The following is a 25,796-nucleotide window of genomic DNA, read 5'->3' as shown; positions in this document are numbered from 1 at the left end:
TATTCTTGATATATCATTATGAAATATATATATACCCATAATAATTGTGCGTGTTTGTGGGAGGTGGTTGGGGAAGATTCTGCGTAACTTTATTTGTAGTAGATAAAACAGTCTTTTGTATTTTTGGTTTTTTCTTTCACAATAATCATAAGTACTACTGTTTTTTTTTAATGGGACATTTTTATGTAGTGTGAAATTAAAAATAACCTGCAAAAATCCTCGAATAAGTCTCTAGTAACGTAAACTTGTACATACTTGATGAAATTCAAGTTTCTTTATTCAGTGTATATAGAAACCGTCTTCAGTTATTTATTCAGTCATGTATGTCTTAATCGTTCATATTCCCTTTTATTGGAATTGCACCACTAAATCAACCAGTCATGTTCAGTTTACCTTTGTTAATTAGATATATACTGTACTTGGCTCAAATAAAAGCATTCATAAACCAATTACTGCATTTATTGTATGCTCAGTTATTAAAATAAGCATTCATTTACGCAGGTGCATTCACTAAAAATGACAGCAAATATGATAAATTCTTTATGCTTGTGACAATTATTTACATATGGCCATTAACCGGAATAAGTTTCTCGTCTATGCATGCATTACATGGTATGAAGCACATCAATAGATTTTTGTTTTGTAACTACTGTTTCGGAAAATGTAATATTGATGTACAGCAGCCATTTAATCTGCATGTGCAATGCTCATTTCAATAAAGACTTTAAAAACTCATTGCATGGCTCTTGTGGTAGTTATCCTTCAACTCAATCCCTCTGTTTATATGGCGCTGCACACACTAATAAAGGGACTGCTGTTATATACACGTTGCTGTTACATAACGTGAGAATTCTCGCAGTGCATGTAACAGTATATGGATCCAAAATATTGTGCATACCATAAAGTTAGGACCTTTAGTGTTGACTTAAGTTAATTGTCATAGTAACTTGGACAGTAGAAGAGCAATAGCGAATTGCTATCTGCGTCGTAATGTACAAAATAATCAGTAATACATCTTGCCTGTAACTTGCGCTCTCTATAGATCAACCACTATATGCTATTTTTGAGTCACTGATGTACATTGTCACCAGAGGGCGCGAAATTATATGGAGCTCAAACTGTCTTGAGACCTCGGTCTTGCATGAACTAGCGCTTCATCAATGCAAATTTTAAGTGTTAGGAAACTGAACTACGTGGTTTTAAAGTCATGACTACGAATCTGCTTCTAACATGATAACAAACAGTTTATATTGTTTTGTGCAGTCGCGGCCACTATTCGATGATTCACTGTCGTCATCAAAAAATGATGGATTAGAATGAAAATGTATGAGCTGAACGAAAAGAATTCTGTAAAACTACATTTGAGCAACAAGTAAAATTGTACAAGATGAAAAATAAACCAGCGCAAGGTAGTGGCGGGTGTCCCTTTCATTCCCAATAAATGACAATTTCACCGTCGTCCGTAGCTGCAGTTCTGTAGCTCCGGATTTCGCTAGTGTCCGTTTTTGGCGTATTCTGTTCCATCAGTAGTCTGATTCATTGGCCTATTGGTAATTGTGAAACCCTGGAATTTTAGTTTCGAAATCAGGAGTGGTAGAATTGCAGCTACGTCTCCCGCGCTACCGATGTTGCGATACTATGGTCACATTCATTACACTGTCAATCGGAATAAAAAAACTGTCCAGAATTTTGATACGAGACCGATGTTCGACTGTCACATTAGTTGACGTTGGTGCCGGGTTCAATTATATTGGATATGCATATCATTTATGCTTAAAGCCTGGGTACGGATACTGGCATATATGTATAATTCAAATCGCTATATTTTGTACTCGCATATCCAGATCGTTTCTTATACAGACACTGAGAATAGGAAAAGACTAATAAACATAACGATCATGCCAATGGGAGCCTGGTTATAGACACTGTATAGTATTGCACCTGTATTTTTTTTTATAATTCATATTATGAGGCGATAACGCAAGACAAAATGCAATCAATGGTATTGATGTAGTCAATCAACAGACTTTAACGCCGGAAGATATTATTTGAATAAGAGAAACATGAAAAGAGTAAGACGACTAACGATGTGGAAATATGTGCACGACAATGCTTCACTCGTGTTGAATATCCGATGAAGGAGAAGTGTGATACATAAATTTGGTCTTGGATTTGTCTCATTTGACGCATTTGATATTGTACTGGTTACAGTGGTCTAGGACTAGCCATAATCTATTATTAATATTATTTGGTCTAGTATGATCATATTTGACGCACGTTTGTTCACATTGGTGTAGGATTGGAAACATTTCGTCTAGGATTCGTATAAATAACACGCAATGTACTCTGGGTTACTCTCATAGATGAAGTATACGGGTAAGCGCAGCTGTTTACCCATTTTCACAGTCGGCCGATCTTTTTGTCCTCCAATTTTTTAGATTTTCGACCGTTTAGCAATGCTTATTATGCAAGTTTTTTTTGGGGGGGTGCCAATTGATGGGCCCTCAACTTCAACATCAGAGGCAGCGGCACGGAATTTTGTATGGGGGCGAGATCTGCTCACCAGCCTCGCGAGACCTAACTAGGGGGTCCGGGGGCATGCTCCCGCTTAAAAAAATGGAAATCTAGACAATCTGGAACGCTATTTCCTCCATTTTGAGAGATAAATTTTGCTGACACAAATAGTTTCAGCTTTATTTTGGAGGGGCGACGCCCCAAACATTTTTTAGAGCGCCCCTTCTGTCTCCCTGTGCCGCCGCCACTGAACATGTTCAGCCTCACTTCTATGAAATTCTCCGTTGTCACATTTACAGGCACATTTGCTCGTAGAAGTGCGAACTACCTTGCTTATGTCAATGAACACCCATTGCTTACGTCATTTACCCACATATTCTAGGATAAAATGGAGTTATCCAACTTCAATTATATTTTACATTATACTACACGGTTGTTGAATATATTATACCCGAAAGTTACGAGATTAATATGGCTACATGTACGTCACTGTTCAGCCTAGTTCATGGCAGACCTTAAAATACCATTAAGTCAAAAGAACGTGGAGCAGTTAGATGGCAACCCTACGAGGCAAATTAGTTAATATTGTTAAGTTCGTGCTCGGAAATATATAAAGATATTTTAATATCACAGTTTGCAGAATAAATGTTTATATAGAACATTTCGATTTTGTTATACAACATATTAGTGTTTGGAATATTATTTTAAATAAATTACATACATTTAAGTACCAAAGGATTTAAAAAAATCTTACAAACATGAAATTACCTCGAACAATGTTGCACCTTAAAGTACCATTACTAGTATTTTTGATCCATTACGTAATATTTTTTAGTAGGTTGATTAATACAATTAATTAATGGCAGACCTGAAAACACAAAAATCTAAGAAATGGGTAGATGTTGTATTGTAACGCAAGCCGCCCCAAATGGAGCTATGGAACTTTGACATTTAATGATTCTATTTCAATAACACAACGTTAAAGTTTAAATCTGTTTCCACGCTACACTGGCATTTCTGCACAAAATAGATTTATTTTGAAATATGATTTAACAGATTATGATAAGTTTGTGTTGGATATGGTGTGAATAAATACATAAACAATTGTTTTGGGTATTTATAATAGAAATTTTATACATCACATAATGATTCATAAGTAGAGTGAACATTGTTTGCACAAATATCAATCAATTTAGGAAATTGTTTCATTGCTTGCCTAAATGTGAAAATTAGTTATTAATATAATTTTCCGTTGGCGGACATCATAAACAACATTAACGTTCTGATGAGTGCGTGTATGTATATACCGGTATGTGTGTGGGGGGTGTGGGGGTGGTGGTGTGTGTGTGTGTGTGTGGGGGGGGGGGGTGCTCGTTAACACTGTACAACCCAAGGGGCTATTGGTGGATGTGTGTGTAATTGGCGGCAGTCATCGGGCCGCGTTCCGTTCGATATTGGACCTAAGGTAGAATCCTACTAATAAATTAAAATACCCAGAATTTATTCATTTTGCAATAAACTGTACTCCAAGGCAATACAAGGATATTGACCTAAAAAAGTTGGGGGTCACCAGCTTTTTTTTCGAGAAAATGATGGTTGTATTTTAGTGGAAAGTCGCCATTTTGACACTATTATAACACATTTACCATATGTTCCTATGGCAGAGATATTATGCAATATTTCAAAATCTAGGCCGGTGACATAGGCTGAAAAAATCATATATTGTTAATGATGGAGTACTTTTTGTTGTTCTGAATTATTTAAAAAATCTGAGTTTTGATAAGTGTACAAAAATGCAATCTTTCTTTAACATTGTGTTCTATGGAATTGTTCTATAACTAACAATTTTCAAGAAATGTTAGAACACGTTTCTCAAAAAGCTTAATAACTGTAACACACAAAATAAAAGCTATTTAATTGTACCATGGGACATTAGCTTCATGATTGTACATAATAAACTATTGAATATTGTCATGCGATTTTCGAGTACGCGCTGCGCGTCGACCGCTGCCCTTTAATTTATAGACATTTACATATTTTCATCAAAAATGATGATAATAAGTGAACTGTGTATTATTCACTCATTTGCGGTTTGTGGATAATACTAGCTCATGACGTCACTCGTACCATATCTACAAACAAGTGATGTCATCAGAATTAGAGAGTGTGACGTCATAATCACACAATAATGTAAATCTATATTCGCAAGTGGATTCACCTCAACAAAAAACCCTATATTTAGCTGAATTTATGTATTAATTATCTTGCCATTGTCCCTTCTTTGCGTATAACATAGCGCTATTGGCGGTTCATTATTGTTTTAAAAAACCTTATAGTATTTGCATGACGAGAAGAATCTACTTAATCATAATAAGCAACAGCTGCACATTTCAATACAGCGCCCTCATTCGAGAAAATTCTGTGCTGACCGTGTATTCGTGTGAAAGACATCGTACATTCGGACGTTTACCACTGCTTAAATCGTGCAATATCGAGCTGTTTGCGTCGTTAAAATGCCTTCAAATCCATCCGACCACTGGTTGATGCAAGTGTCCAGCAAAATACCCAAATTTGTGGATATTTTTGACGAAACAACGTTTTATTGTACGGCGTTTGTTTTCACCCTCCTTACCATTCTGTGTGCGTATTTATTATCTAGACGAATTACCCTAAAAGAAATGGACTAATTTACTGACGTTAAAAAATGTAAGTACTACATGATATGTTACCTTGAATTTTCTTCGTTTTGGTGAAAATACACGATATTGTCGCAATGGTTGTATAACACCTAATTAATATAGTTCCGGGCCAATTTTATGTCTCCGTATGGCAATGTTTCATTAAAACGACTCTGATAGAGTGGTTATTCTTTTTAGTATAATGTCACTTAAATTTCGTCATATTATATAATACTATTCTTTACATTTGTATTTTTGTTTTATCGGTCTTAGTCTCAGTACACAATACATCGGCTATTGGCCCACCGAAGAAGCCATTTTAGTTGTTTACATACTTGTTTACATTTGGTGACGTCACTGCCCAACCGCTTTGCTGATAGTTTGCGCAAGGATACTTACTGTATAAATCACAAAAATGACACGAAATATAACTACCGATTTCTGACCTAATAATCGTAAATGAAAATGTCATGTTTTATGCGAGAAAAAAAATCTTCGACCGAGTCGTCAGTTGTATACTACGTCGGATATCTTTGGACTATTTTACGATAGCGCATTATTTTTCGCTGTATATTCAGGTGTTCTAGGCCTGTGAACTGTGACTTACGTTCCTTCGTACGGTAGTACTATAGCTGTCTCCGGTCGACGTATTTGTCTTATTCTATAGCGATTGTATTTACCGACAGCGTTTTTTTGTATATACTCAGATTTATAATTATGGGGAAGAAACATAGCAAACTTAGACCCGAAGTTTTAGATGAACTGAAAAAGAAGACTTACTGTAAGTAAGCTCAGTACAGATTTATCGAAAAGTTGTCACAATTAGTTTTAACATGACAACAAAACTCGAGCATTGTAGAATAAGACGTTGCGAAAGTAACCATACTCTGAAATAACTAATATTTTAAAATATATTTGATTGCAGTTACAGAAAAAGAACTCACCCAGTGGTAAGTAGTCTAACAATACCTATAGTTTTTTAAAAGGGGGTGACCCCGTTGCAGCCAGTGGTGTAACAAACAATAGGAACAGTCAGCTTATTTCTATTTAAATACCTTCTGTGTTTTATTGTTCCCTAGACTTGTCTGCTATTGGCTTTTAAATGCACAATATAATTGCATTTACTACTGTCGCTTGACTTAGTTAATTATTATAACAGTGCAGGGGTTAATATTATATATTACTTGGTGAGTTTTGTTTACAAGACAGGGTTATATTTATACGGTTATTCACCTCAGTCAGTTCCCCTGGGCTACCTTTTTAACACTGCTGCAGAATAAAGTTTAAAATAACCATAGGCATAATTATATATGTTTCTGAAGGCCAATGTAATTTGCCCAATTTTATATATGAAGCAGATACTGTAAAATACTTAATTTTCGCTGAAGGAATGATTCAGTGAAAATAAAATCCAGCGAATATATTTTTTTTCCTATATTTTACATTCAACTTGTTAAAAATCAGTGAAAATAAATTCCATACAAAACACCCAAAAAGTCTTTTCAGTGAAAATTTATTCCAGCTAAAATAAAGTATTTGACAGTATATTTTTAATATTTTTGATTCCATTGGCAAAGATTAAAAGACAAAACCCACTTGTAAAAGTTGGCTAAAACTACCAAACCTTGAAATTTAAATTTGCTAGTTGAATGTTGGTATTTATCCAACTTTTGTAGATTTTTACGAAATACAAAACCTAGTTAAATTACTTTGTCTTTGTGTGACATCTATTTACATACTATTGTCTTGTAGGGGTCTGAAAACACACTGTGTATCCTTGATTTGCTCAGTGTCATGTTATGAGGTGGTTGCCCTGCAAAAATGAGGTGGTTGCCCTGCAATGACCATGCAATAGTTACCGTTACTACCTTGCATTATTGTACACTGTTCTATTTTTTGATTCCATTCATTTTTGCAATATGATATTCCTGAAGGGCATTCAAAGGGTACATTCCAGTAAAGTCCGCCCGACTTCCTGTCCAATGAACCCTGGCATTTTCACTACACAAATGATAGTGATCTTGCTTGTCTTGAGAAATTCACAACAAATTGTCATCAAATAAAAGCTACTTGGCTTTGGTGTAGATTAAGTGGTATTACTTAAAGTCTACTTTTATTTATGCAATATTGTTAACAAAGCTGCACATGTCAGACATATAGTATACTAACATTCAGTAGGTAAATTTAAAACCAATGTTGAAGGTTGGGTAGCCAAATTTTACCATTTAATTGTTATTTAAATCAAATATATTAATAAAAATATTTTTGCTTCATATATAAAATTAAGAAAATCACATGGGCTTTTAAAAACATAACGTGTTTAAACACATGTATGTGTCCTGACATAATTCGGAATGATGAATTCATGATTTTTTTTTTTTGCACTTTTTGTACCAACAAATATTTCACATGAAAATATCCCAATTAATTATCAGAGCTATAGAACTGATCTCAAATTTCAGATTTTTTCAATATCAAATAAAATAAATCTTGTGTTTATTAACTGCTTGCCCATTTTTGTGAGACGCACAAAATTATTTATTTCTATGCCAGTTAGCTGTGGTTATTCCTATGTTATTGTAATTTTTTATTTCATTTACCGGTACTTTCTTCTTTGTAGTGAAGCACTTAATTGCATATTAAACGACTTACAGTAAAATGACTAATTTTTACTAGGTTTAAATTTCACTGATTTACCATTTCAGGCATATTCAGTGGGTTTTAAATTCATGGTTTCATCATTTAGATGATATGATCTATGCTAAATTTGACATATTCACTGGGTTTTAATTTAGCACATTTTTCAGTCAGCAAAATAAGCAAAATTAAAACCCAGTGAATAATTAATCCTTTTACAGTACCGGTATATTATGAAAACTAACTTAAACAACTTTTTCACATCTGTAGTTAAACCCTGTTAAAGCAATAACATACATGTAAAAGTACAGTTGTGCAAAATAAAATAAAAAAAAAATTCTTCCCTAGCCTATTGCCTTTATCGAAAACCACATTTTATTATCAGTGTTCTCCCCAGTAACTCAAACCACTGCGGTGGACTGTCTAATTTGTCGATCGCTTAATCTCCACTTTGCCAGACACCCATTTACAGGGACTGTTTGATCATAGTGGCGGTCGGGTAAAACAATGCAGAGAGACTGAAACCCATTTCATACTTTTGTGTAATACAGTGCACTGGATGAACAATGAAAAAAGCATTGTGGTGGTCTTGCTAATCACCATAGCAGTGTCAAACCAGTGTCACAGTATCATAGAATGATTAATTAGCATTGATTTAAATATATTATTGCAATATAATAAAAATAAATATTTTAATCTTTGTAATAATATAAACAATCTTTCAGGAGTCTTTATTACTGTATGGTTATGCACTTGATATATGGTATCCATTACAAGCATTATTTATATATGGTCTACTTGAAAAGGTCATCGCACTTAATGTGCTTCCTCATATCAGTCCTATCAAATCATCCAAAACTAGCTTTCACCAAATAATGTAGAATTTACGTGGGGGTGGGGGTGGGGTAAGTAAATGTCGAGTGATTTAATTTTTCAGCAAATTTTGATTTAGAAATAATCACAAAATTTTGTAGGATTAAAGCAAGGGAGTCGTCACCTGCGTACGCATCAGATGGCCATAGCATGTCATTGTTTACAAACAAGCGTCTATCCATGAGCCTTAGCGTTTTTAGCGTGTGTTGTTATCGTCGCCTGGGACTCAATTCCTGTGTGTGCACAGGTGACGACCCTCTCGCTTTAAGCATTCAAATTCTTCAAAAGGAGATTAAGATTCCCAGGCACTTCTTTTCAGACTGTTATTTCTAAACGAAGATGACAGTTGATTGTACACATGCTATATTTCTTTGGTTAGCTCAACATTGTAATTGTAGATTTTATGAAACTTGTTCTCAATATCTATGAACATATATTTGTTTTCCTTGAGAATGTGTTTTTGTGTTTCTCCACTCAAATTACATTATAGACATGTGCAATCCAGACAGTAGTTGCACTTTTCCTGTCTAATGTTATCAACAGTCCAGCTTTTATCTTGTGTTTTCTTGCAATTTATATGACTTTAGAATTTTTGGATAAATTTCCATTAGCTTTTATTCTTGTCAGCATTACTGGTACTTTGTTTCATCCATTTCTCCTCAAATCAGAGATATTATGTTATTGCTTTGATATATGAAAGCCATTTGTGAAAGAATTTGATTAATTGTTTTGCAGGGATTGCATTAACCCCATATTTTGCTTCCCGGACTCCAATTATTGAAGAGGGACCCAGTTTTTCAGGCATATATCTCTAATAAAGTTATAAAGGGTCAAATTTCAATTTCTTAGAATTTTGTAAGTGGGACTCGTCTTGCCGAGACACTAGCGCAAACCCTGTTTTGTCACCTGTAACTATTTATTATGAATGCTGTGCACATAGTTACAAATTGACCATTTTCTGAACTTCCTGAAATCCTGCGTTACTCTAAAATACTTTATTTTAGCTGGAATTAATTTTCGCTGAAAATACATTTTGGATGTTTTGTCCAAATTTATTTTCACTTATTTTTGACAAGTTGAATGTAAAACTTAGGAAAAAAGGTATATTTGCTGGATTTTATTTTCACTGAATCGTCCTATCACAGGCCTGCGTTTTGCAATTAATAGGGCCACCCACAGAACTCACATTGGTCAGGGAACTATTTCTCTGCGAAAATAAAGTATTTTACAGTATGCTTGAAGTCAATTGAAAAAAACAGGACAAAGGTAGTAGTAGTGATGTCAAAACATCACATGGGATTTGACAAACTCAGAAATTTAATTTTGATATTTCTATATTTAATAAAAAGAAGTAATGGTATCTCAATGCCGTATTCTTTTCAGATTAGTATTTCAACATTGAAGTATAAAAAAAAAAATTCAAATTAAAAATCAAATAATTTGATTTTTAATTGTGTCAAAAAGTTCAGTCTGTGGCTTTCAGTACTGTCTAAGTCATGGTCTAGACAATTGTAATACTGTAGAATACTTTATTTTCGTTAGAATTTATTTTTGCTATATTTCACATTAAACTCATCAAAAATCAGTGAAAATAAATTCCATACAAAACGCCAAAAAAGCCTTTTCAGCAAAAATTAATTCCAGCGAAAATAAAGTATTCCACAGTAATAGTTGAACCCAAACATGCATAATTATTTAAACATAGATAGCAGTGTTCAGTGTGTGAACCCATGTATATGCTTCAAAACTAGATGGAAAATTTAATCAGGTGGCTACTTCACACATACACATGTATATGAAATACAAAGTGAGATTTCCTTCATTATGAGTTTTCGGGATGTCGATTATTGTTAAAATAAAATTACAAAATCACATATATGAAACACAAAGTGAGATTTCTTTCATTATGAGTTGTCGGGATGTCGATTATTGTTAAAATAAAATTACAAAATCACATATATGAAACACAAAGTGAGATTTCCTTCATTATGAGTTTTCGGGATGTCGATTATTGTTAAAATAAAATTACAAAATCACATATATGAAATACAAAGTGAGATTTCCTTCATTATGAGTTGTCGGGATGTTGATTATTGTTAAAATAAAATTACGAAATCACATATATGAAATACAAAGTGAGATTTCCTTCATTATGAGTTGTCGGGATGTTGATTATTGTTAAAATAAAATTACAAAATCACATATATGAAATACAAAGTGAGATTTCCTTCATTAGAGTTGTCGGGATGTTGATTATTGTTAAAATAAAATTACAAAATCACATATATGAAACACAAAGTGAGATTTCCTTCATTATGAGTTGTCGGGATGTCGATTATTGTTAAAATAAAATTACAAAATCACATATATGAAACACAAAGTGAGATTTCCTTCATTATGAGTTGTCGGGATGTCGATTATTGTTAAAATAAAATTACGAAATCACATATATGAAATACAAAGTGAGATTTCCTTCATTATGAGTTGTCGTGATGTTGATTATTGTTAAAATAAAATTACAAAATCACATATATGAAATACAAAGTGAGATTTCCTTCATTATGAGTTGTCGGGATGTTGATTATTGTTAAAATAAAATTACAAAATCACATATATGAAACACAAAGTGAGATTTCCTTCATTATGAGTTGTCAGGATGTTGATTATTGTTAAAATAAAATTACAAAATCGCATATATGAAACACAAAGTGAGATTTCTTTCATTATGAGTTGTCGGGATGTCGATTATTGTTAAAATAAAATTACAAAATCACATATATGAAATACAAAGTGAGATTTCCTTCATTATGAGTTGTCGGGATGTTGATTATTGTTAAAATAAAATTACGAAATCACATATATGAAATACAAAGTGAGATTTCCTTCATTATGAGTTGTCGGGATGTTGATTATTGTTAAAATAAAATTACAAAATCACATATATGAAATACAAAGTGAGATTTCCTTCATTATGAGTTGTCGGGATGTTGATTATTGTTAAAATAAAATTACAAAATCACATATATGAAACACAAAGTGAGATTTCCTTCATTATGAGTTGTCGGGATGTCGATTATTGTTAAAATAAAATTACAAAATCACATATATGAAACACAAAGTGAGATTTCCTTCATTATGAGTTGTCGGGATGTCGATTATTGTTAAAATAAAATTACGAAATCACATATATGAAATACAAAGTGAGATTTCCTTCATTATGAGTTGTCGTGATGTTGATTATTGTTAAAATAAAATTACAAAATCACATATATGAAATACAAAGTGAGATTTCCTTCATTATGAGTTGTCGGGATGTTGATTATTGTTAAAATAAAATTACAAAATCACATATATGAAACACAAAGTGAGATTTCCTTCATTATGAGTTGTCAGGATGTTGATTATTGTTAAAATAAAATTACAAAATCACATATATGAAACACAAAGTGAGATTTCCTTCATTATGAGTTGTCGGGTTGTTGATTATTGTTAAAATAAAATTACAAAATCACATATATGAAACACAAAGTGAGATTTCCTTCATTATGAGTTGTCGGGATGTTGATTATTGTTAAAATAAAATTACAAAATCACATATATGAAATACAAAGTGAGATTTCCTTCATTATGAGTTGTCGGGATGTCGATTATTGTTAAAATAAAATTACAAAATCACATATATGAAACACAAAGTGAGATTTCCTTCATTATGAGTTGTCGGGATGTCAATTATTGTTAAAATAAAATTACAAAATCACATATATGAAATACAAAGTGAGATTTCCTTCATTATGAGTTGTCGGGATGTCGATTATTGTTAAAATAAAATTACAAAATCACATATATGAAATACAAAATGAGATTTCCTTCATTATGAGTTGTCAGGATGTCGATTATTGTTAAAATAAAATTACAAAATCACATATATGAAATACAAAGTGAGATTTCCTTCATTATGAGTTGTCGGGATGTTGATTATTGTTAAAATAAAATTACAAAATCACATATATGAAACACAAAGTGAGATTTCCTTCATTATGAGTTGTCAGGATGTTGATTATTGTTAAAATAAAATTACAAAATCACATATATGAAACACAAAGTGAGATTTCCTTCATTATGAGTTGTCGGGTTGTTGATTATTGTTAAAATAAAATTACAAAATCACATATATGAAACACAAAGTGAGATTTCCTTCATTATGAGTTGTTGGGATGTTGATTATTGTTAAAATAAAATTACAAAATCACATATATGAAATACAAAGTGAGATTTCCTTCATTATGAGTTGTCGGGATGTCGATTATTGTTAAAATAAAATTACAAAATCACATATATGAAACACAAAGTGAGATTTCCTTCATTATGAGTTGTCGGGATGTCAATTATTGTTAAAATAAAATTACAAAATCACATATATGAAATACAAAGTGAGATTTCCTTCATTATGAGTTGTCGGGATGTCGATTATTGTTAAAATAAAATTACAAAATCACATATATGAAATACAAAATGAGATTTCCTTCATTATGAGTTGTCAGGATGTCGATTATTGTTAAAATAAAATTACAAAATCACATATATGAAATACAAAGTGAGATTTCCTTCATTATGAGTTGCCGGGATGTTGATTATTGTTAAAATAAAATTACAAAATCACATATATGAAACACAAAGTGAGATTTCCTTCATTATGAGTTGTCGTGATGTTGATTATTGTTAAAATAAAATTACAAAATCACATATATGAAATACAAAGTGAGATTTCCTTCATTATGAGTTGTCGGGATGTCGATTATTGTTAAAATAAAATTACAAAATCACATATATGAAATACAAAGTGAGATTTCCTTCATTATGAGTTGTCGGGATGTCGATTATTGTTAAAATAAAATTACAAAATCACATATATGAAACACAAAGTGAGATTTCCTTCATTATGAGTTGTCAGGTTGTTGATTATTGTTAAAATAAAATTACAAAATAGCATTATAAGGACTTGAATTGGAGTAAATAGAAATTCACTAATACTTGTTTTGACAATGAGGAAGAGAAAATTCAAATACCGGTACCCATTAGTAATAAGTCTTGAAGTATTGGGATTGAAAGGGTGTTGGATGCGAATTTTAGTGAATGTTATTTTACTCTTTTCATTTCAGGCATAAGGGTTTTTTAAAAGACTGTCCTAATGGGTCACTTAGCCGAGATGTAAGTATGGTACAATACAGTACATTCATTCATTCATTCATTTGATTAAGTGTAGTTTCATCAGATATCATAGATATCAAAGTATTGTACATCTATTTAGTTTTTGCATGTCTTTCACATTATACATTTTTGGGCCGTAAACCAAATCCTGTAGTTAGGATGATTGGGTTCAGTGATTCCCCCCAAAACATTTTAGGGTATCGGCCACTACTCTGTGATTTACGCCAATACTCTTGGCAGGTTGATTGCAACTCTGAAGGTGCCCACCTTGACAGATCTGATCTGATCTTTTAGATTGTCATATTATGAATCGGATATAATCAATCATCAACAATATTAAATAATATATTTTTGGCAATATATCCAATTTTAATTAACTACTGGTAATGGCTCTCACTGTATGCAGTCATGTATCTTTAGGAAAAATATAACTGGACAATTTTTTAGGGAGAATACTGGGATTGCAAGTAATTATTATGTTGAATTATGACTGATGTGGCATCTCGGCACCTTGATCATTTATCGTTTTGACAAACATTAACACTGGCACACAAATAACGCTTCTCATATTGTATACGTCAGTTTGAAACCTGTGCCTCGCATATTTTTTTTCACAATTTTGCATACAGGTGATGTGCGCCACATACAGTAGAATGGGGGAAATGTTTGTTTTCTAGTTTTCTTGTCAATTCAAATCAACCTTTAATGCATGCATTTTGAAGCATTCATGTTAAATATTGAATAATCTTAATACAAAGAAATAATTAATATAAAAAAAAAATTAACTGTCTCCAAGACGAGGAGCAAAACTTTTTTTTTATCCTTTACCCAGGAAATGTGTATTTTTTGATTTACATGTTCACTGAACTCTGCTTATCTTCCGACATGACTTGGGTGAGGTGGGGGGTCGGGGGTTATGTGTGGCATTTTACAAATGTAGGTTGTATATTTGATAAGTCAGGTTCAATTCAGGGTCACCAGTCAGTAACCACATAGACAGTTTCCGCTGGGTTCATGTGAAGCAAGGATTTACCCTCAGTATAACCTTGCATTTTAATCCGTAATAACATTTTTAGTAGGTTACCTCTTTGAATGCCTTAAATTTCTCCTGGCAAATTTTTAGTGGCTTTAAAGGTTTTTCTGTATTTTCATTCTGAATTTTTTTAGAACAAATAAAAATAATTTTCCATTGCTTTTATCTTGATCAATTTTGTTTCCACTATAAGATAACAACTATGGATATTTATTTTTACGAAAAATCTTTGTCATTAGTTGTTGGATTCACCTTTACTAGCTTCTAGTGCTACTATGTATACAGAATGTTAGAATCATGTTCACTGTCTGACAAATGAAAAAAATTATTGGGCACACAATTTAATTTAACTTCAACATTGTTATTTTTTCATTTCAGGAGTTTGTCAAGATATACAAGCAATTTTTTCCATTTGGGGATCCTACAAAATTTGCTACAATTGTCTTCAATGTTTTCGACGATAATAAGGTAAAATACTGTGAATGTTTATAATTCTCAATGGGAAATGCCAGTGTTTTTGAGTTGGGATTTTGCATTCATATGTGTTGAAAAAGGACCTGGGTGATAATCATAATTATACATTTAGTGCTGAAAACAATAAAATTTTCAGTTCCATAAAAACATATCAGCACTTGTTCTTAAAATGTATCCGCACTCATTTGAATGTTCAAAACTTTGTCACCAACATTAACGTGTTAAGCTTGTTGATGTTATACTTTCAAACACTTTTCTTTATTTACATTGTATGCAGATAAGCTATAGTGCATGATGTAAGTTGAATCTGGTCACTTGCACAAACATTTGCGAAGCACTTTTCATCATAATTTTGGCCTTTAATCTCTGAATAAATTATTACATGTATGGTCAAAACAATCACTGTACTGCATTCATGCATACTTTATACTATTATACATTTGTCACCATTACACTGGGTATTTGCATGCTACCATATAAGGAAATACGAATTTCAAATATGGAACGATTATGTGCATAAGCGTCCTCTAATAATAAAAACAAACATGGCAGCTCCCATGGTACTTTATTTGAAAATGCGAATTTCATTCAAGAAAAAGGCATGTGAATCCTTGAGAGGTTGATACTCCCGCTGTACTGTCTTCATGCATACTTCGGTATCCTCATAACAACCTCATAATATTCTCGTAATAACCTCATAATATCACTTATGCAATCTACAGTATCTACTGCAAAAGATAAAAAAGCCATACAAAAATGTGTATTATCAGATGAACTGAGAGTCCCAATTACAAAATTTGAAGAAATTAAAATTTGACCCTGGGTAACATTATTGAAGATTGGACCCCAGCATGCCTGAAAAACTGGGTCCCTCTTCAATAATTGGAGTCCGGGAAAAAAAATATGGGGTTAACGCAATTCCTGGACTCGGTGGAATATTAATGAAGTTGGGGTCTTAACAGTATTTGTGTGAATGAAATTTATAGCAATTAACTCTGTATCTATGTTGTATGACTCAACTTGTATATATGTGTGCGTGTGTGTGTACAGATAAAAATTGAATCAGCCCAGTTTGTGTTGCATTAAAGGGGCATCAAATGTCTTTTTTGTACATTTTTATCATATTTTTTAAAATGTATTTAATACTGAGTCAAAATGGCGTTTGTGATCCAAAATAAAAAACCCTGAGGTAGAATATTTGGATGTTCTTGCGATGCATATGCAAACAGCACCTAGGCAGCTAAAAAATGGGGTCGTGCTATACATTCGTAAACAATGCCTAGGCAGCTAAGAAATGAATTGTTGGTCAAGCATATAAAAACAAATCATGTAAAATATTAGGCTGTTCATACTAGTACATAGATAGGAAAATAAATAAAAAGTTTCTTGCTATATTCGCATGCTACAGCTATTACGGTACAGGGGCATGTGGTTACTCCTTTGGTAACGTTTTGGTAATTACTCTGGATTAAAAATAAAAAAAAAGTGACAAAAATACCTCTATTCTAGTTTACATGCATGTATGCGAGTAGCAACATATTGTTTTCATGATTGGTGTAATATTACAAGCTACCTGATTGTCTTGCAATAACCCCTGATGTGGTTTAGCATACTGTGGAATACTTTATTTTCGCTGGAATTAATTTTCGCTGAAAAGGCTTTTTGGGCGTTTTGTATGGACTTTATTTTCACTGATTTTTGATGAGTTTCATGTGAAATATAGGAAAAAAGGTATATTAGCCGTATTTTATTTTCACGGAATCATCCCTTCAGCGAAAATAGCAAAAATAAATTCCAAGCGAAAATAAAGTATTCTACAGTACTTCATTCACAGTGTCTTGTATTAACATTCTGGACAAGGACAAGGACAAGAAGAGTAGTTAGATCTGGCAAAACGTTAATGTATTGATCAATGGGCTGTGTATGGGCGGTACATGTAAAGGGCTCATACCACTAATTGAATTTCCATAGACGACAATGTTAACATATGACAAGATTGCTATATGAAAATGACGAAGAAAGTTGAAAATATGGCTCAAAAATGGGAAATCAACACGCCAGTAATCAACCATATGATAAAAACTAACATGTTGGCCAGCTCAAACTCTTGCAAATCTCAGGTAAACAAGACACACCTACTGTATTTGGATTGCACCAAGAGAAATCACTGGAAAAACACCAAAATTAGAACATCCATTAACACACAGAATAAACCCACAGGTACACAGCCGCTAAGTAGTAAACAAAAGACCACATGTTGGTCTCACCTCTGACCCAGATGATTACGCCCTCAAACAGGGAGCACCTGAGAAAAATAATATTTAAAAAATTTCATTGGTTCTTGCTAGGCATTTAAATTGAGGGCTACGAGCAGCCATTGGTTAATTAGTGGCATGAGACCTAAAGGGGGTAACCTTGCATACAGTCTCTTGTTTGTTTTTTTGGGGTGTTTTTTTCAATCAAATAAAATCTTTCGCGGGTGGCAAAGGGTTAATGCTAAGACCAGTGTATGGGTGGCAAAGGGTTAATGCTAAGACCAGTGTATGGGTGGCAAAGGGTTAATGCTATGACCAGTGTATGGGTGGCAAAGGGTTAATGCTAAGACCAGTGTTTGGGTGGCAAAGGGTTAATGCTAAGACCAGTGTATGGGTGGCAAAGGGTTAATGCTAAGACTAGTGTATGGGTGGCAAAGAGTTAATGCTAAGACCAGTGTATGAGTGGCAAAGAGTTAATGCTATGACCAGTTTATGGGTGGCAAAGGGTTAATGCTAAGACCAGTGTATGGGTGGCAAAGGGTTAATGCTAAGACCAGTGTATGGGTGAGAAAGGGTCAATGATATTATCAGTGTATGGGTGGTAAAGGGTTAATGCTAAGACCAGTGTATGGGTGAGAAAGGGTCAATGATATTATCAGTGTATGGGTGGTAAAGGGTTAATGCCATGACATATGTATTTGATGGCAGCTTCCTCTCACTCATATTTGTTCTATTACAATAAGTTTTCAAATAAAAGCACTCGTACATTGCATACCTGATCATTAAAATACAACATTACACGCACCTTTGTCATTTATGTAAACTATTGCATTGCAAACAGAGAACATGAAGCAATGCCAAAAAAAAAACATTGGTTAAAATAATTTCAATATATACTATCAATAAAGGATGAAACTTGAAAAGTGTATGTAATATTCAACAATGAAATATGCATATTGTATGAGGCATTACACAACACCAGTTGTTTCTGTTCTTATCTGGGTGGCATTGTTGCATAATTTTTTAAATGACTGCTGTGATTAATATTAGTTTGCCCTTGGAAAGTAATTTCATTATCCCACTGGTTATCATAGTATTCTGTCAAATATTGCCAAACATAACAACTTACTATTCTTTATTAACTTTTTTTTATTTTTGTTTGAAGTATCTCTCTAAGATGAATTAAACATTTTTTTTTCATTATTGTGTAATAACTATTATTAGTACAGTCCAATCATAACTTACAATTTATCTCGCTTAAAGCTGGCTTAAGGCCAACTTGCTTTCAAAATAACAAGATATCTAAATTGTATACTGTAATCTACCTAAATATATATATCTTATTAGAAATTTAGATAAATACTGCGGGAAAAATAGGTGAAATTGTTGATGGCAAATGATACTTGTTTACTTTACAAACATGTAAATTTTTATAAAAAGGCAAGGCTACATGTTGCTGCCAGACAGCTGAGTTGAGTTACTTCAGGATTGTTCTGTATGTCCCTACTGCTTGTTTGGGTTGGGAGAAACATGTACATGTATTACATTCTGCCCTCTTTTGCTTGAACCTTGATATAGCGCCCCCAGTGGTGTGATCTGTTTTACTTTTCTTTTTTCTCAGGATGGTTTAATTGAGTTTGATGAATTTATCTGTGCTTTATCTGTTACTTCTCGGGGGAACATGGATGAAAAATTAGACTGTAAGTATTTCATATTTTAAGTAAATTAACAACTGATATTTGTAAGTTTCCGGGAATCATTTCTAAAGGTTTTGATTGAAGGTTACTGTCACAACAGTATTGAACTAGAGTTTATATGTATAATTTGAAAGGTGTCCTGGAAAATCTATAACTGTTGCTAAAAATAGTCTACTGAATTTACCATTGAAATGTGAAGAAATGGACTGCTTGGTCAATAAGTGTGAAAAGCCAGCTCTTTCAATTATGGGGCCCTATAATTATCACAAGGAAAAAAATAATAAAAAACGGAAAATAACTGGAATAGTCCTGTAAACCAGGAAAGTCTCGGAATTTTATTTCATTTTAGGTATATATAACCTTGAACAAACAATTAAATAATGTGTTATCTATAAATTACATTTGTCTTGCAGGGGCATTTAGGTTATATGATTTAGACAACGATGGTTTTATTACGAAGCAAGAAATGCTAGATATTGTTGATGCAATTTACAAAATGGTTGGAAACACAGTCAAATTACCAGAAGATGAAAACACACCTCAAAAAAGAGTAAACAAAATATTTGCAATGATGGATAAGGTATGCTAGTTATCTTAAAGGTGGTTATATTTTGTTTGGTGTCGCGGCCATTGAAGATAAACTGAACAGAAGTCCTTAATTACTTCATCACTAGTTTCTTATTTTCATCTCAAATTCACAAAGTAGTCCTGTTTATAGTCTGCACTTTTGTTCAGGAGACTGGGGCAAAAAAAAAGCAAACTATTTTGAGTAAAAACTGAAAATTGACTCAAATTTTGTCTGTTGGCTTCTAAATTAGGGTTCATTTCCAGAAATATTGAAGAATATAAGAAAAAAGTGCAGAAAAATTTAGACGAAAAAGTGTATGCGACATATCAAGTATTTATAAAATAATAATATGTAACCAGTGTTCTCCACGAGGGGTTTTAGCAGGGCGCTGCGCCCTGCATAGGAAGTCGTGCGCCCTGCATAGGTAGTCGTGCGCCCTGCATCGGTCAATAAGCGCCCTGCATTCACATTTCCCGTCCCGATCAAATACATTGTATTGTTAGTTGAGTATTCAGTGTTCTCCACGAGGGGTTTAAGGGGGGCAAAGCGCCCCTCTTTAATTTATTTGCGCCCCTCTTCAATTTGTAGCGCCCCTCTATTTATCTTCAGCACCCTCCTTTGTTTTCGGTGACAGCTGTTTTACCAGTCCCGGAAGATATCCCGACGACGTTATTGAGAGACCTCTTAAACTGACAGGCGATAAAACAAAGAACTAAGAGATAGATAGTGGCATAGGTGACAACTAGGACAATGGATTGGATGTCTGGGGAAAAACTGGCTGAATAAATAAACAAAAAACAATGAATGGATGCGTGAAGTGATTGTCACAAGCATTGCGTTAATCACGCAATGGGATAGTCAAAACAAGTTTTCTCATCATTCCTGAATTAGCTGAGATACTTAAGAACAGGAGAACCAGCAACAATTTATTGGTCCAATTGCTTGTTACTTGCCTTTTATTGGCGAAAAGTAAAAAGAATCATCAAATAAATCGCCAAAACAAAACGTACGGTAAACACTGAAACAACATGGATGTCACGGTATCTGATTTGACCTTTGTCCTCAGTACCCACAATGCAATCAACATAATGATTAATTTATTTACAGTCATCGGATTTTCTTTTTCTTTTAAATGGTAATTTTGTTATGTGAAAATATTTTTCTTATTATTACTTGGGGTTTTCAACTATTACAATATCTCAGTGCATTTATAAAACCTATGAAAGAAATTTAAAAGAAATAAATGAAAGGCTAGAATTTCACAACTTGTTCCATTACACTTTTACAAAGAATAAAATTGATATTCTTCATTTGTCAAAGTTTATATTTTTTTTACACATCAAGTGGTTTAACTTATTCATCAAAATAATTCAAGAACATTAATATAGTACTTGTACACAGTATTTAATTGATGTAAATATAAAAGTGCTAAGAATTTCCTTTGATCACTGGTAGCATAGTGGTTGTCGCTCCAGACTCATGATCGGTAGACCCAAGTTCAAATCCTACCTTAGGCTGAACATCAAAGGGTCAACCCCTACCCTGGGTGAGTGTGCCACAGACTCAATGGGAAGGCCAATTCCACTGGCCGAGATTCATTCACTAACGAATGCGACTTTGGGGGAACCTTTGTTAAGGTCCGCAGGTGCTTGTGTTCGACCGAGCCTGGTTGACGCCAGGGTAGCGCATTAAAATTGCCATTTGACAGAGAGATGGCCACACAGCCCTGTCATGTAGTACCAAACATGAATATGACTTCTGTGGCAAAATGCACTATGTGTCAGCACTAGCACTTGCAATTTGCATATACAAAAAAAAGTCATGAGAGACAACGGTGACATTCAATGTCCAGAACTGTCGCCTGGCACAAAAATATTTAAAAAAAAAAAAAATGTTGAAATGTTTGATTAGTATGCTAATTTTATGCAAATTAAATATGCTAATTATATGCAAATTAGCATCCCTCTTTAAATTTTATTTGTGGAGAACACTGATGTAACTCGGATATCCATGTGCTATATTTGCTCTATTTAGAAGCTCATCCATAGGTACATATAAACCAAAAATCACATTAGCTGTATACTAAATCATTAAAAAATTACTTATTTTGAAAATAGAAAAAATCACTGTAATTTACATTGGCGCATGAGCTAAATAATAAATATTCCATTTGTATATGTACTTTGATCATGCTTGGTATGACCAATCGCGTACACAAATTCTCCTGGTAGTTATCAGTTTTGCAGCAAGAATTAACTTTGAGTTTTGATTTGTTTCAGAATAAAGATGACAGGCTCACGAAAGAAGAATTTCAAGAAGGTTCTAAATCTGATCCCTCCATAGTGCAGGCATTGTCACTTTATGATGGTCTTGTGTAATTTCCACATTTCAGAGAATTCTGGTCAAAACCATTAAATTATTATAAATTATACCCTTTTGGTCCAAAATCCTTGTACATTATTATGGAAATATCCAAAATGCGCGGCCATATTTATGTGGGAAAAGAGACACCTAAGTTTTCCCAAACCAACCTCATTTGCCCGATTGATACCTTGTTACATTTGTCTTGTATACTGAAAACTGCTTAATTTTTACTGCAAGGAATAATTTTGATTTTAGGATTTTTTTGCATTCATTAAGGCAAAATTTCCTGAAAGTCTTTGACATTTAATGTTGTGTAGGACTCACAAAATTATAGTGGTTTACAGTATTTATGGCATGTGTTTCTTGTTGAAGAAAGATGCATTTATTTCAAGATAACGAAACGGATATAACAGCATTGTTAACAAATAACAACACAAAGCATTACATACTGTGACTGATTTATTCATGGACGTTTTAATTGGTGAAATAAGTAAACAAAAACTAGAATATAACGGTTGCGACATTCAAATAATGTTGCAAATGTTTTTTTCAAGCACAAAACGTCCATGAAATTCACTACAAATCATTGAAAACCCACAGTATAGTATTGGGAGTAGTGTTGGTGAAATTGTTCTCGTCTGTGCATGCGTTTGCATTTAATCTGTTTCAAGCTCTGAACAATGGTCTGTGTTTATGCAAGTTCTGTTTTTCAAGAACATTTTGAATTATGGCAGACTTTATTACAAGACTTTCCTTTATAGTGCAACAAGAAATTCCTGAACAAAGATGGACAGAGGAGGGTGTTAAATAAACATGGAATATTTAATTTTGTCTTTGCTACACCATGATGACAACCATTTGTATTTTAATAATTGTATTGTCAATTGACTAATTTCAAGAATTTCACCCATATAAGTGGCACTTTTATTGCTGTGCGAAATGAAGTAATAGTGGTCAATTACTGGAGATTTTTTCCCATGAATTTTGAACGGTTCAGCCAGAAAATTGATTCTGCATGACTAGTCACAAAATTTCTTGTTTCCAGATGATTAAAAATCATTATGTAATATAATGAATTCCTGAGATTCCATTGGAAACATAAAAAGACAGCTCAGACAGACACATCACCATTTTTACTTCTGTATACCTAGAGCCGTGGTTTAACGATTCTTCTCCAGCATTTGTATATTTTGTACCAATACCCATTTTGAAGTTTCTCTTATTCTGCATGTCATATTTTATTTTTGCTGATGTATATTCTTATTGACAGTGCTGTCATACTTTTAGGTGTGAATATTTGTTTTTATAATCTATTTATTGGTATATTGATATTTGTGTCAAGTATTTTTTCAGTTGTATTTTTTTTGCATAGTTTGGTGAAAACCTGAATGTGTAATTATTTAAAAGCATTTTTTTTACTCATTTAGGTTAGAAAGGTTAACATTGCTAGTATACTACTTGTTGTGTATAATCCTGAGTTATTGGTTCCATCAAACAGGAAATATTTAAAATAAAATGGCATATGTATGACAAATCATCCACAATAAGAATGTACTTGCGTATACATGTACCCTTTGATGTTGTATTTATTTGAATTGCTGTACAGTATTGTTAGAATTTGATAATATAGTGATCGTACAATATGACTTTGCGAGACGCGTTTTTTTTCTTGTGCAATTGGACCACCGCTTCCAGATGGTGAATATATTGCTTTTGTATCAACCATTTATCACATTTTGGTCATGTATATATTAGTTCATGCCAGACTATGTTTTAAGATCCGTTTGCCCGATGTCCATTTCTGAAACATGCTTGGACTGAATTTGTGCGAAGTTGGTGCAAAGACAATAATGACATACATATGTGCATCGATTTTTTTTTTCTTTTTCGTTGCTCATCCTGGTGGGCATGTGTATCCATCAAATCAACAATTGTACATGTCACCAAGCATTTCTTGGCCTGCTTTGACCAATTTCATTAAATCTTGGCATTTACATCGCACTTAGGTGGCCTCTTATGAATACAATTTTGGGGATTTGATACAAAATGGCTCTTTTTAGCTTCACAGCTTTTTGAACATAATGAAAAACGCACATGTGTATATTAGTTTATTTGTATACTTTTACATTGGATTTATTGATTGTGAAACCACCAATAAACATGACACTAAAACAAATAGTCAATGCTATTAAAAATCAATGGTATACTAAAACGTTGTGCTATGGCGACTGAAAATAAGTGTTGACTATTGATTTCTTGAAATTTAATTTATTGATTATAATCTATTACATGTTTTATATATTCATATTTAATGCAAATATTTCAAACTGATTTGTTAGTTCTTGATAAATAAAATCCATGTTCCCACCTGGAGTGCCAATCTTTGTCAAGAGGTGGTCTTTACAGTTTACATGTGTGTCGTTATGATTATTAATTTTTATTAACATTGTGAACTTAACCCCAAAATTCAAATTCGACTCTGGTATACATATTATTACAACCTTCTAATTATCCATTAACATTCGATCTATTAGTAAACTTTATGATGACATAGTTTTTTAAACACTATCAATCCCAACTTTGCTTTCATTGCTTTGGGACATGGTTATGTAATATTCCACGGTATCGTTTTGTCGACTCTAAACGCCTGCATTCCATATAAATGAGTCTTTGCCCTTTTCACGTGTTAATGAGATCAAAGTCGCCCACGATCTTCCTTGTTGTCAGTGTCATCTACCGGAAACCGGATATGAAAAATGTCTAGGGCCAAATTGTCATCCCAAAACAAAGTATTTGAGGGGAGGGGGGTCAATATTAATGTCATTCTGAATACTCGTACCACTGCTAATAATCTGTCTTCATCAGACTACAGTCACTCGCACACAGCACACGATAGGTTTATGGTTAGGTCCGTAAAGGTTCGTCACTCTCAAAAATAGAAAAAATACTTCTGTTGTACTGCCAATGCGGAGCAAAGAATAACAGGATTGTTGACGAGCTCAGATGCGTTTTCCATGTGACAACTGATGATAAATCTGAAAAAAAAACACGTTAATGTGTCTCAATGAACACTATTTCATCATGGTTTATACCAATTACTAAAACATAAATATTTTATATACATCAGTTATGTAATGTTACCAACAGCAAAACATCACGTTTTACCACGACACGTACCGTTATGGCGTATATGTGCCACGTGGAAGTATAAAACACTACGAAACTCGCAAAATCACCCTACTGGGTCACAGATTTGTAATATGGATTAAAATAATCAACGTTAGCCTGTTATGTTCTATATATTGTAAAGTAAATAAAGTGATTGTTTAGCAGGAAAATCGTTGGATATAAACGAGTCCACGTTTACCGAGATCCATCTGTTGAATTCTGCCTACACTTTCGAAAATCGCAGCTATATATGACCACATTAATGGGACAGAATATAATCAATTAGTGCATAATATTCACAATTTGAATTGAACACATCAGAGGCAA

At 33.1% G+C, this 25,796-nt stretch overlaps 1 protein-coding gene across 2 annotated transcripts; it reads left to right on the top strand.

Annotated features, from left to right (window-relative positions):
• Positions 1–4,936: 4,936 nt before the first annotated feature.
• On the top strand, positions 4,937–24,681 carry freq (frequenin homolog). 2 transcript variants are annotated; one of them, XM_006818962.2, is made up of 8 exons: positions 4,937–5,220; positions 5,900–5,973; positions 6,118–6,142; positions 13,862–13,910; positions 15,322–15,411; positions 19,294–19,372; positions 19,783–19,949; positions 22,217–22,368. In XM_006818962.2, the coding sequence occupies exons 2-8, from the start codon at positions 5,910–5,912 to the stop codon at positions 22,313–22,315; spliced, it is 573 nt and encodes a 190-aa protein (XP_006819025.1). In that variant the 5' UTR covers positions 4,937–5,220; positions 5,900–5,909; the 3' UTR covers positions 22,316–22,368.
• Positions 24,682–25,796: the final 1,115 nt, after the last annotated feature.

Source organism: Saccoglossus kowalevskii, chromosome 17, assembly GCF_978046115.1.
Source record: "Saccoglossus kowalevskii chromosome 17, keSacKowa6.1, whole genome shotgun sequence".
NCBI classification, from domain to species: domain Eukaryota; kingdom Metazoa; phylum Hemichordata; class Enteropneusta; family Harrimaniidae; genus Saccoglossus; species Saccoglossus kowalevskii.
This window is presented reverse-complemented; position numbering and strand designations above follow the sequence as displayed.

What these genes read in the sequence shown, in the direction of transcription:
- freq (XM_006818962.2), top strand. Translation starts at nt 5,910, where the DNA reads ATGGGGAAGAAACATAGCAAACTTAGACCCGAAGTTTTAGATGAACTG. An exon ending in ACTGAAAAAGAAGACTTACT is followed by an intron (nt 5,974 to 6,117) that starts GTAAGTAAGCTC and finishes ATTTGATTGCAG; the next exon opens with TTACAGAAAAAGAACTCACC. An exon ending in TATTTGCAATGATGGATAAG is followed by an intron (nt 19,950 to 22,216) that starts GTATGCTAGTTA and finishes GATTTGTTTCAG; the next exon opens with AATAAAGATGACAGGCTCAC.